General features: G+C 42.1%; 1 protein-coding gene and 1 long non-coding RNA gene across 2 annotated transcripts in view; one reads left to right on the forward strand and one right to left on the reverse strand.

Moving 5' to 3' along the window:
• The window catches only part of IGF2BP3 (insulin like growth factor 2 mRNA binding protein 3), a 112,711-nt gene extending 111,283 nt beyond the window's left edge, over positions 1-1,428 (reverse strand). The window contains exon 1 of the mRNA XM_040352865.1: positions 954-1,428. Coding sequence (XP_040208799.1) covers positions 954-1,128 — 175 coding nt within the window. The 5' untranslated portion in view covers positions 1,129-1,428. The remainder of the gene's footprint in view (positions 1-953) is intronic.
• A 320-nt stretch (positions 1,429-1,748) lies between these two features.
• The window catches only part of LOC120940179, a 78,356-nt gene continuing 66,023 nt past the window's right edge, over positions 1,749-14,081 (forward strand). Inside the window, exon 1 of the long non-coding RNA XR_005749399.1 lies at positions 1,749-2,632. This is a non-coding gene — a long non-coding RNA (uncharacterized LOC120940179). The remainder of the gene's footprint in view (positions 2,633-14,081) is intronic.

The following is a 14,081-nucleotide window of genomic DNA, read 5'->3' on the forward strand; positions in this document are numbered from 1 at the left end:
GAGGTGAATGGGGTCACCTGGGTGACCTCCACCCCTGCACACACACGTTTGGGAATCGGTCACCTAAAGATCCACCTTGCACTGACAGCACACATGTGACCACTGGGCAGGGTACTGATCTATCGCATGGGGTGTTCCCAGGGAAGGAGGTTGGGGGGTGTGTGGTGGTGATGGAGGAGGAATGGAAGAGGTGGGGGTTGTATAGTCACCTGCCTGACACTTTAGGGGCGATACCGATGGGGCTGGCACAGCACATACACGATCCCTATGTGCCCAGGGCAGGGGGTGCAGAGTACACACGCACTATCCTGATCTGCCCAGGGCAGGGGTTGCAGGAGCACACACACACGATCCCGATGGGGTTGGCACAAGGGGTGGCAGCGCGATCACGATGTGCCCAGGGCAGGGCTGGCACGGGGGTACAGGATGTGGTAGAGCACACACGATCGCGATGGGGCTGGCACAGGGGGTACAGGAGGTGGTAGAGCGCACACACACGATCGCGATGGGGCTGGCACAGGGGGTACAGGGGGTGGTAAAGCGCACACACGATCGCGATGGGGCTGGCACAGGGGGTGGTAGAGCGCATACACACGATCGCGATGGGGCTGGCACAGGGGTACAGGAGGTGGTAGAGCACACACGATCGCGATGGGGCTGGCACAGGGGGTACAGGAGGTGGTAGAGCGCACACACACACGATCGCGATGGGGCTGGTACAGGAGGTGGCAGCGCACACCCACGATCGCGGTCTGTCCAGGGCAGGGCTGGCAGAGTACACACACGTTGTCACTCCATCCGAACTTGTGACACGACCCAGCGATCTAGTAACGGGCCGCCACCCACCGCAGTCTGATGGGTGGGAACGCTTGGGCAAAGTCATGGCACCGATCCTTTTAAATGTTCCCCCAGTAAAGTTAAGGCAACCCCGATCCCCCCCATAGATCCCCTACCTGATAGGGCATCGATGGCCTTCATCGCCCAATTCTCATCGGGGCAGTCCACAAACGCGTATCCAGTCTTGACCAGAAACTGCCCGGTGAACGGGATCTTCGACTCCTTAAAGAGACCCTCCAGATCCGGTGGGCTGACGTTCTCGCTGAGGTTTCCGATGTACAGCTTGTTCATTTTTAAAAAAATCAAAAATAAAAAAAAACAATAAAAAAAAAAAAAAAGTGGGGGACGCGATCGGTGTCCCCCCTTCCCGGGACTACAAGCCGCCCTCCCGGATCGCGGAGGAAGGAAGAAAGAAGAGGCGGCCGCGGAGCTGCGAGGAGTGAGAAGAGGAGCGGCGGCGGTGCTGGTGGCAGCGGAGGAGAAGGAGGCGGAGAAGCGGTGGTGGCGGCGGCGGGGATCGGGGCGCTGCGAGCCGGATGTGCCGAAAAAAATAAAAAAGGAAAAGCAGCTTTTTGACTAGAATGGCGGGCTGAGCAAGAAAAAAAAAGGAGGAGGAAAGGCAAAAAAAAAAAAAAAAAAAAACTACTTTTTGTCTGACACCCCCCCTAAAAAAAAAAAAAAAACTGCTTTTGGCAGGCAGACTGTGAAAATGTCAGTCTACGTGAATGCAGGCGCCGCCTCTAAATAAAAGCCGAGAGAGAGGAGCAGCGCGCACAGGAGAGCGGAGGAGGGGAGACGACAAACACTTTAATATTCCGGCTTTTTGAATGAGCCACGTGTTCAAACTACAAATCAACTCCTCACGTGAGGAATCCCGGCTTCTCAATTAGATCGCAAGAGGAGGAGGGGGGAGAAGAGAGATCTAGGGGGAGGGGAGCAGCACAAGTTTGGCTGGGGGTAGTAGATTCCTCTATGGATGGAGACTACAGGAACACCGCCCCACTCTCTATAGGCAAGCCATAGACCCACCTGGAAGGAAGTTTAATGCCATGCCAATGATTTTTTTTTTTAATAGGATGTAAAATAGAAGAAGGAAAGGGGGGAGACCATGGCCAGCGTCTCCTCCTTCCTCTCTCCCTCCTCCCCCTGGGGTGTGCGGAAAAAAGGGAGGAGGGGGAGGTCGTGCAGTTCCTTTTGCTGTTTGCCAATATGGCTTGAGGACTTTGAATAGGTAGATCGCTTTCAAGAGTGAATGAGGGGGGGAGGGGTGTAGTAGGATGATCATACACCAGGCTGCATCGGCCGACATGCACTGCAGCAAAATACAATGGGGGTGCATGGGCATGCCAACACTTGCCATCGCACGCATGGGCTTTATTTATTTATTTTTTGTTTATTATTATGCTGCCTTCCTTATTTATTTTTTCTTCTGAAATGCAGCATCCCCCCCTCCTTTCCCTGGAGATCCCAGCACCAGATCGTACGCCCGACCTCCGCACAGAGCCATCGATGGATCCTGCGCCCCCCATCCCCCCTTCTCGCTCACACAGCCATTCATAATTTTCCTGCATTTGTAAGAAATAACAATGGTGGCTCTGTGGGGGGAGGGGAGGAGGGATGGGAAGAGTCAGCCTCTAGTAAAAACAAAAAATGTTGAGTGGAGGTGCAAAGAATCTCCTCCGATTAAAAAGCCTTTCTTTCCACCACCCGGGAGAAAGCCTCTGCTGTCATTGTGTTCACTTGTTGCAGATTTTTTATTCTAGTTTCTCTAGGCTCAGGTCGATCTAAAAAATCTGTAAGTATCCATTCCAGTTTTTTTTTTTTTTTGCTGAAGTCAACAACATGCTGTGTGATTTCTGCTAGGAGCCAATTGGGGGGTTCACATTACATCTTAGGGCTGTTGAAAAATCACACATTTTGGTAAAAACAAATATTTTTTCTTAATTAGAGGGGAAAAAAACTGATACTGCACGTGTGTATTTAATAGGAGGTGTGTAATCAGAATTTGTGATTTTATTTTATTATTATATGTTTTATTATTTATTGTTATGTTTGTGTGATTAGATATCCATAATACACACATGTAGTATAGTGTGTGTGTATTTATTTATTACATTCAAGAGGTGTGTAATCAGAATTTGTGATTTATTTTATTATATATGTTTTATTATTTATTGTTATGTTTGTGTGATTTAGACATCCATACAGGTAGTATAGTGTGTGTGTATTTAATACATTCAGGAGGTGTATAATCAGAATTTGTGATTTATTTTATTATATATGTTTTATTATTTATTGTTATGTTTGTGTGATTAGATATCCATAATACATACGTGTGTGTGTGTGTGTGTGTGTGTGTGTATTTAATACATTCAGGGGGTGTGTAATCAGAATTTGTGATTCATTTTATTATTATTATTATTATTATATATGTTTTATTATTTATTGTTATGTTTGTGTGATCCATAATACATACATGTAGTATAGTGTGTGTGTGTGTTTGTTTTTCCTACAGACCTTTTCTGCCTACACAGAGCCTTTGTGTTTTTAGCTACATTTTTTTTATTGATTCTGTATAATCCTTCCAACTTCCTTTCAATGCACTTTAATATTTTGTAACCATTGAATTGGAAGTTTTGTAGAAATCTGTATGGTAGAGATCTGGCGTAGCGTCATGGCGAGCCCACAGGCCTTACTACGTTTAGTTAGCTGCAAAGCACTTAACGTGATTAACACAATTCTACAAGAGGAGCTGAAATATCTTCGTATTCTGTTGTTGTTAATCTTTTTTTTTTATTATTATTATTTTCAAAGTTTGCATAAAATGACATGGCTGTGGATTGTATACAATTGGAAATACAAATAAACAAAGAAATGAGTTTGTTGATTTCAGGGTCAGTGTTTTATATTCATAAATCATTTGAAAAGCTGGGGAGTAAACAATAATGATGACACTTTATGTATGTATGGAGGGAGAGGAAGGTGTGGTTTAGTGACAGCAGAATAGGACACGTTTTATTATTTCCTACAGCACATTCATAGAAATATAGCTAATCTAACACATGTAGAAATCTAGCTAATCTAACACATGTATATCTACTGAAAGCTTAGAACAAGTTGCATACATATTATAAAGGCATCTATAGAGCATGGTTTGTACATGTGATACATAACTGCATAGAGTGTACATCTGATAAATGTATAAAGTATGCTGTAAACATCACATAAATCCATGAAGTATAGTGTGTGCATCTAATAAATAAATTGATGCAGAGAGCATGATGTGTACATCTAATAAATAAATACATTTCATATAGCATGGTGTGTACATCTGATAAATAAATACATATAGCATGTTGTACACATCTAATAAATACATAGAGCATGGTGTGTACATCTGATAAATGCATATTGCATGGTGTGTGCATCTAATAAATAAATACACAGAGCATGTTGTACACATATAATAAACAAATCCATAGAGCATGGTGTGTACATCTGATAAATGCATAGCGTGTGCATCTAAAAAATGCATATAGCATGTTGTACACATCTAATAAACAAATACATAGAGCATGGTGTGTGCATCTAATAAATAAATACATAGAGCATGGTGTGTACATCTAATAAATAAATACATAGAGCATGTTGTACACATCTAATAAACAAATCCATAGAGCATGGTGTGTACATCTGATAAATAAATACATAGAGCATGGTGTGTACATCTAATAAATAAATACATAGAGCATGGTGTGTGCATCTAATAAATAAATACAGAGCATTGTGTGTACATTAAATAAATAAATACATAGAGCATGGTGTGTACATCTAATAAATAAATACATAGAGCATGGCATATACATCTAATAAATACATAGAACATGTGTACATTTAATAAGGTATTACAGCTTGATGGGTGCTTCTAATTCGTAGAACATGATGTATACATCATGTTCTTATTTATTAGATGCTTACAGCATCCTTTGTTATTTGTTAGATATACACCCCATGCTCTGTGCGTTCATGTATTAGATGTATACCCCATTCTCTGTGTTCATTTATTAGCTGTATACAATAAGCATTTGTTTATAAGATATACACATTGTGATGTGTACATGTATTAGATGTACACACTATGCATATATGTATTAGATGTACACCCCATGCTCTGTATGTTCATGTATTAGATGTATACAAAATGCTCTATGTATTTTGTTTATTACCTATGCACACCATATTCTTGTGCAGATGCATACATGTGTTTATTAGATGTATGTAGCATGTTCTGTGCATTTATTAGATGTGTACATCTAATAAATCCAGAGCACATGCTGTATACAGCTAATAAATACATGCACAGGACACGTGGTATTTATCTAATAAAGAAATTCTGAGCCTGGTGTGTACATCTAATACACAGAGCCTGGTGTGTACATCTAATACACAGAGCCTGGTGTGTACATCTAATACACAGAGCCTGGTGTGTACATCTAATACACAGAGCCTGGTGTGTACATCTAATACACAGAGCCTGGTGTGTACATCTAATACACAGCCTGGTGTGTACATCTAATACACAGAGCCTGGTGTGTACATCTAATACACAGAGCCTGGTGTGTACATCTAATACACAGAGCCTGGTGTGCACATTTAATACTAAGAGCATGGTGTGTACATCTAATACTAAGAGCTTGGTGTGTACATCTAATGCACAGAGCCTGGTGTGTACATCTAATGCACAGAGCCCGGTGTGTACATCTAATGCACAGAGCCCGGTGTGTACATCTAATGCACAGAGCCTGGTGTGTACATGTAATACACAGAGCCTGGTGTGTACATGTAATACACAGAGCCTGGTATGTACATCTAATGCACAGAGCCTGGTGTGTACATCTAATACTAAGAGCCTGGTGTGTACATCTAATACACAGAGCCTCGTGTGTACATCTAATACACAGAGCCTGGTGTGTATGTCTAATAAAGAAATAGATGATTTAGTGTGCAAGTAATAAATAGGGAATCTCATCAATAATAGCATAGATCATCTGATAGAAGAAGAGAGCATGTATGTGTACACATGTAATCATTGAATAGATGATGATTGTGTGAGTAGCGTATATGTGATAAATGGAGGCTGTGTACATGTCATAGTATGATATGTAATGTAGAGCCGGGGCTTGTACTTGTAGTAATAATAAGGGGGTAGATGGTGGGATGTGTCCATGTGATGAGGGAGTGTAGTAGTATGATGGAGGAGCCCTGTAATGGATGACCCCAGCACGTGTACATGTAATGGGGTATATAAGCGATCGTGACGTGTACATCGCCTAGTAATGTATATTTAGACACACACACACATATATATTTATATACTCGGTGTCCCCTCCCCCGCTGTATACACAGGAGCGGTCCTCTCGGGTGGTGTCGGAGGAGCCCAGCATGGTGGCTGTTCTCCATGAGAGAGGGGTGTGTGCGGAGCATGCAGCAGCAGCAGCGGCGGAGGAAAGGGAGGAGGAGGGGAGAGGGCGCCTGCTATGGGCGCTCCGCATCTTTCCGGGATGAGCCGAGTCAGCAGGTTGCGGGGAAGGAGCGGCTGGCGCATGGACTGGCTGCCCGTAGTAGGCGATCATAGTATAGTGCGGCATTGAGTGCCAGTGTGTGTAAAGCGTCTCTTTTGGTGGCCGTTGATTGGCTGACGCCTGTCCCGCTAGCCCCTCCCCTCAGCCTCGTTCAGGTCCCCAGCTCTGGCTGACGGGTTTGTTTCCTCCGCTCTTCTCATTCATTGGCTTCGCCGCGCTCCTTATTCCTGCGCCTCTGGCGCCAAGTCAGCCTCCCCTCCCCCTCTGCATACTACTCCGCCGTGCCCTCATTGTTCGGGAGGAAGCGGCGGGCTGGGGAGGGTTAATAGGGGGCGGGGGCTCTATACGTTCACAGTTGTGTAACATGAGTGTTGCCAGGACAATGTGCGCCGTGCTATGCGGGGGTGTGTGTGGCCGTCCCGGGGACACGGAATTCCCGAGCAGTGTGTGGTCACAGCCCCCCTCCCCCTCCTCCTCCTCCCTCCACTACACATAAACAGGAACACGTGGCGACCGACCGGAGGGTGAGGTGGAGGAGCAGGGGCACACAAAGCACTCACCTCAGGGAGAGCCTGGGTCAGCACTAAAGGAGTACAGCATGGGCACTCTACAAGCAACACCCAATCACCTGCAAGGGAAATAAAACACAACGTGATTGCAGTCACCAGAAATCCCCCTCATTCACTGAGAAGCCACAAATCCCTCAGGAAGGAGACAAAGGAGCCCATGTACTAAAACTGGAGAGTGCAGAATCTGGCAGCCAATCGGCTTCTATCTTCAGCTTCTTCAATTAAGCTTTGCCAATAAGCCCTGTTCACATTGGAGCGATTGACTAATTGGGGGCAATGGCACTGTCCGAATCAGTGCAGCGCCTCACCAATTCCCATAGACACATGAGCAGCAACCCGTACAGATGTCTCTGAAATCGCCCCCAAGTGGGTACTGACATGCGGGTATGAAATCGTGCGAGTTCACCTCAAGTTGCACAATTTTATTCCCGATGTCGGTGTGAATCTAGGCTCAAACCTGGAAGCTGATTGGTTTCTTCAGAGCTGCATTGGATTTTGCACTCCAGTTTTTGTAAATCAACTCCAATGAGAGTGAGTTCTGACCACTTCAATCATCCAATCATATACCAGCAAGAATCCTGCTTGTTATTTTTCCCTGCACGCGATTGGGTGTTTTCTGCACAGGGAGTTCTGGCTTTTTCTGCCCTTATTCTCTAAAGTCACTTTCACACTGAGACAGGCGTTTTAGCACTAAAAATAGCGCCTGTAAAGCGCCTCTCCTGTCACTCCAGTGTGAAAGCCAGAGTGCTCTCACAGTGGAGCGGTGTGCTGGCAGGACGAGAAAAAAAAGTCCTGCAAGCCGCATCTTTGGGGCGGTGCGGATGCGCTGTATACACCGCTTATAAAACTACCCTGGCCATTGAAAGTGAGGGGGGGGGGTTAAAAGCGCATCGCTAGCAGCGGCAAAGTGCCACTAAAACTAGCGGCTACCGCCCCCCACCGCCTCAGTGTGAACGTGTCCTAAGATCAGCAAAAAAGGAACCGAGAATGAACACTTTGGGGTTAATTTACTGAAGATGGAGAGTGCAAAATCTGGTGCAGCTGTGCATAGTAACCAATCAGCTTCCAGGTTTAATTGTCAAAGTTTAATTGAACAAGCTGATGTTAGAAGCTGATTGGCTACCATGCACAGCTGCATTCGTTTTTGCACTCTCCAGTTTCAGTAAATAACCCAACTGCTTTATGTCCATCGACATCAAAGATCCTGGCTGTCCAGCATTTATAAGGTGTTCCCATCTTTACTGTCCCTCATTTAAAGGGATTGCCCATCTTTACTATCTATTATTTAGAGGGATTGTCCATCTTTACCATCCAATATTTAGAGGGATTGTCCATCTTTACTATCCAATATTTAGAGGGATTGTCCATCTTTACTATCCAATATTTAGAGGGATTGCCCATCTTTACCATCCAATATTTAGAGGGATTGCCCATCTTTACCATCCAATATTTAGAGGGATTGCCCATCTTTACTATCCAATATTTAGAGGGATTGTCCATCTTTACTATCCAATATTTAGAGGGATTGCCCATCTTTACTATCCAATATTTAGAGGGATTGCCCATCTTTACTATCCAATATTTAGAGGGATTGTCCATCTTTACTATCCAATATTTAGAGGGATTGTCCATCTTTACTATCCAATATTTAGAGGGATTGTCCATCTTTACTGTCCAATATTTAGATGGTTTTTCCATCTTTACTGTCCCTAATTTAGAGGGATTGTCCATCTTTACTGTCCCTCCCTTAAATAAGTTGTTCATCTTACTATTCATTACTTAGGATTGTCCATCTTTACTGTCCTTGATTTAGAGGGGTCGTTCATCTCTACTGTCCTTGATTTAGAGGAATTCCCAGTGTTTGCTGTTCATCATTTAGAGGGGTTGTCCATCTTTACTGTCCTTCATTTAGAGGGATTGTCCATCTTTACTGTCCATCATTTAGAGGGAATGTCCATCTTTACTGTCCTTCATTTAGAGGGATTGTCCATCTTTACTGTCCTTCATTTAGAGGGAATGTCCATCTTTACTGTCCTTCATTTAGAGGGCGTGCCCACCTTTATTGTCCTTGATTTAGAGAAATTCCCAGTCCTTGCTGTTCATCATTTAGAGGCATTGTGCATCTTTACTGGTCTTCATTTAGAGGTGTTGTCCATCCTTGTTGCCCCTCATTTAGAGGGATTGTCCATCTTTACTGTCCTTGATTTAGAGGAATTCCCAGTCTTTGCTGGTCATCATTTAGCGGGATTGTCCATCTTTACTGTCCTTCATTTAGAGGGGTTGTCATCTTTACTGTCCTTCATTTAGAGGGATTGTCCATCTTTACTGTCCTTCATTTCGAGGGATTGTCCATCTTTATCTCATTTACAAGAATTGTCAATCTTTACTGCCCTTTAGTGGGATAGTCCATCTTTACTGTCTGTATGTGTATGGTTAGCTTGAGGGGACTAGTTATAAATGTTTTTAAACAACTTTCACCCAAGATTTATACTTTCTTTATAATTGGATTCAACTGGAAACGTTAAAGTGGATGTAAACCCAACATTTTTTTTTTTATGTCACAATGTAGAGAATAAGATTTCCCACCATCTGTGCCCAGTCTTGCCACACATAGTTAATCCAGCTCTGAGCAATCCACTTGTATTGTTCAGTGAAAATTAACAGACTTCCAGATAAAAACCTGTCTAAATAAAAAGTCCTTTCAGTCCCCTTGCTTCGAGTGACAGGGTTTTTACATATCTCGTGCACTAGCTTGGACACATGCACTTTTCTGGATGTTTATCATAATATGGGGGGTGATCCACAGTTCATTGTGAGAGGTAATGTATGTCACTCGAAGCAAGGGGACGGAAAGGACTTTTTATTTAGACAGGTTTTTATCTGGAATTCTGTTAATTTTCACTGAACAATGAAAGTGGATTGCTCAGAGTTGGGTTAACTCTGTGTGACAAGACTGGGTGCAGATGATATGAAATCTTATTCTCTACATTGTGACATCAAAAAAATGTTTTTGGGTTTACATCCACTTTATTAAAGTTGTGTGAATCTTGGCCAAAGGCATTTATTATTCGTCCCCCTAAGTGTATCTTTAGATGAGACATTTGAACATGGGAGGTTTAAAAGACCACATCAGTAGCCTATTTGGGGGACACCCTCCCCTCCCCCCTCATTTCCTGTCCTGGAGACTCAACAGGCAGTCAGAGGAAATCTTTAATATGTGGGAAATCCTCTCAGGGTTGTCACCAGAACAAGTGTGGAAGATTTCTGTTTTGGTGGCAACTCAGCAATTATTTTGTATTTCCCCTCGCTGTCATTCCTTGTGATCAGGGACAAATAGAGACAATTTCCCGGACACAGGGCTCCATTCACTAAACAATATCTCATGAGATCATTGAATCACGTGACACATTTTTTCCAATTATCTCATGAGATGCTGAAAATGTCAATTCACTATCATCTTATTTACCTCACAAACCAAAAACACTCAGTAAATAACTCCTAAAACGGCATTAAAGTTAATTCACTAGAGGAAATGAATAGATAGATGCATGGGTTAAATAAGTCGTGGTCCAGGCATGAGGTATTTAGAAAATGAAAAAAATCTAATAGCCAATATGCTGTTGTCTCTCTCTTTTTTTGGATCAGTTTCTCAGTAATGCATATAAACCTAAATATGGAAGATCACAGAATCATCGGGTCTGATTTACTTCAAGTATAACTAAAGGTAAAACTATTTTTTTTTTAGTTTTGGATAAAGTGGAGATGGCTTAGACCCCCTGTCAGGTTTTTATTGCTGTCTGTGTCCCTCTTGGGGAGACACCCCCTCTCTATTTGTCCTGTTTACCATTATCATTGAAAGTGACGTACCATCCCAAATTTTGGGTTGTCCCCAGAAAAGAGGGGAAATCTTCCAATGGGGACAGTAATTCTGCCCCCCCCCCCCCAAGGGATTCTTTTACATGAGGGATTTCCTCTCACTTCCTGTTTTGTCTATGGGACAGAAGTGAAGGGAAATCTCTTCAATAACAATGTTGCCTTTTTATTTATTGGTGGAAGAATTGCATTTATATATGTGTTGGATTTTTTATACTATTTTCATTCAATATTTGACATTTAGAAAGATATTTTGTATTTACTTAATTGAACTTCATTGCTTTTGATACACCATGTGTGTCCTGTGAAAGCGGCTTCCCTTTCACTGATATTACAGTCATATATACTGTATTTATTGGCGTATAACACTCACTTTTTTACCCTGAAAATAGATGGTAAACTGTGCCTGCGTGTTATACGCAGGGGGCTGTGGAAAGTTTTTCCCCTGAAACTTCCCTCTTGAAGTTAGGGTGCGTGTTATACGCCTGTGCGTGTTATACGCCGATAAATACGGTATCTATTTTTGTATTAATACATATGCTGCAGGGAGCACACTGACTTTGTGAATTGGCACATTTCTATGGTTTAAACCATTTTACCACTTTATTAGTAATACAAACTGACAGGGGTTCTAATCATTCTCTACTGTATCTATCCCACTGAATATCACATGAAATTAACTACTGAATGGTTTCATGGGTTACAATACCTCACATTTTAATGAAATAACCCCTGCTTTATTTTTGTAGCTTTGTTTTGTGAATGGCAAAAAAAAAAGTTTGAAAAAAGATCTGAGTTATTTTATCTCACATTTTAAGAGGAAACTAACTTTTGCTCATTTGTCAGCTGGGGGCGTGTTATTCCCCTACATACAATTGGCTCTGTCATAGGTGTGCATAGCCATTTGCATTAGGGTGTTCACCCCAAAGCTCAAACACGTGTGTGTGTGCATGTGTAAATATACTGACAGTATCCACAGTGCAGTATACAGTGTCGGTATTTTTTTATTATTATTATTATTTTTTACAGTTTTATTTTAAAAAAAAAGTTACAATATTTTCCAGGAGCCCTGTTAGGGGGCTTTGGTGAAATATAGGGGTCTAAACTGGGGGAATCTGCGCCACAAATGTTGATCAGGGTGTGCCCAGGCACACCTGGCGCACTCTATGCGCATGCCTATGGGCTCAGTTCACAAAGATTTAACACAAGAATAAGGATCTTTTATTACAGCCTTATGATGGACTCGTTTTAATAGACTTTTTTTTTGGACTAAACTAAAAATAACTCACTTTTTCTTTTTAAATGAAAGATCCCTATGTTTGTGTGTTGTGAACTAAGTGTTATGTGCTCCAAGGAAGGGGTCCCTGTACAGGTAGGAGGCAGAAAGTACAGACCCTTATGTTTGTGTGTTGTGAACTAAGTGTTGTGTGCTCCAAGGAAGGGGTCCCTGGACAGGTAGGAGGCAGAAAATACACATCCTTATGTTTGTGTGACTTCAGCTCATAAAGATAAGAGAGGTATGCAGTCCAAGGAGCAGTTGTAGGAGGTTTGTCCTTGAAAATCCCCCTTTTTTTGAACACTGATAAACATATATATTTTTTTAAATCAACTTATCTTACCATTGATGTAGTAATAAAGTGTTACAATATTTAATCGATGCCTCAAAAGTTTGCTGGATTTTTATATTTTGTGCTAGGTTTGTTAATTCATCATTCGGATGTGGCACTATTTACATTATAATACATATTATTGTACACTGATCAAATTCACCCACTCTGTGTTGTGATTTCAGTTACGCTGGCCGTACAAGAAAACATTTTCTAGAATCTCAGCCACTTTATATCTCAGGAGTAGTCAACCAGATCAAGGCAGCCTACCATCCCTGCAATGTCAATAGAAAATCTATAGTCATAAACTTGTGCTTGTAGGTCACCTGGATCCATTCAATAGTTTAGGATTGCCCTGTGTGTGGCCAGCATGAAGCAGAGCTCATTGTATGGCCCTCACTCTACGTTTATAAGCCAAAGTATTATTAAACCCAAAACCAAAAATGTAATATATTGCAGCTTACCAATCCTTAGATGCGGTGGTTGCATTAGTCCCCCCCCCCCCTGTTTTTATCTGGTGATCTGACCAGTAACACACCTCCTGTGTTAAGCCTAGTGCACACGATCATAGTATTGTACAAAAATCGTTAGTACACAGCTTTCCTCCAAAGGGACAAACACGAAAAAATTTCTTGTACGATTTTAGTTTAATCAGTACAGTATTTGTTTTCAAAATGAACACTAGCATTAAAAAAAAAATAACGGACAATCATTTGTCCGATAATCTCATTGTGTGTACACAATGTACAGACAATAAGATTATCGAACAAATGAGCGTCCTTTTTTTTTTTTATGCATCCTATTCTTAATTTTGAAAATTAATACTGTACTGAATAAACTAAAATTACATGAGAATTCTTTCGTGTTTGTCCCTTCGGACGAAAGCTGCGTACTAAAAGATTATCGTACGATTGCTTTGAAAGCGGTATTTTTTTGTACAATATTCTGTGCACTAGGCTTAACACAGGAGGTGTGTTACTGGTCAGATCACCAGATAAAAACAGGAGAAAAGACTAAAAAATAAAACTAACCACATCTAAGGATTGGTAAGCTGCAGTATATTACATTTTTGGTGCCCCCACTCTGTATGAAGGAGCACCAGAGGCACCTTCAGACAGCAGCATTTTCAGTCTAGGGGGAGGAGAATGTTAACCAGGAGATACATGAATGGAAATGTGACCAGTTCAGCAGGGACTGGGCACTGAGGTTGTACAGATATCTACCGAACGACTTATGTACAACTGCCCTGTTGATTTTTTCCCAGCGCTGCAAACTAAGGTCTGCAACGTTGATCAGTGAGGTTGATTTACTAAAGGCAAATAAACCTTTGCAAAGTGTAGTAGCTCCAGAACTTAGTAAATGAGATAAAGATTCACTTTGCAAAGACCACCCAATCACATGCATGGTAAAAAAAAGAAAAAAAACATTTTTGCTTGCACATGATTGGCTGATGGAAGTTTTTAGAGATCTCCCTAATTTACTAAGCTCTGGAGCAACTATTCTTGCCTAGTGAAACTGCACTCTGCAAAGTGCACAGTCTATTTTTTTTTAGTAAATCCACCCCAATGTATTCTGATAGGGGGGGGGGGATGTCTCTCCAATTTCAGAATACA

Source organism: Rana temporaria, chromosome 5, assembly GCF_905171775.1.
Source record: "Rana temporaria chromosome 5, aRanTem1.1, whole genome shotgun sequence".
NCBI lineage: Eukaryota > Metazoa > Chordata > Amphibia > Anura > Ranidae > Rana > Rana temporaria.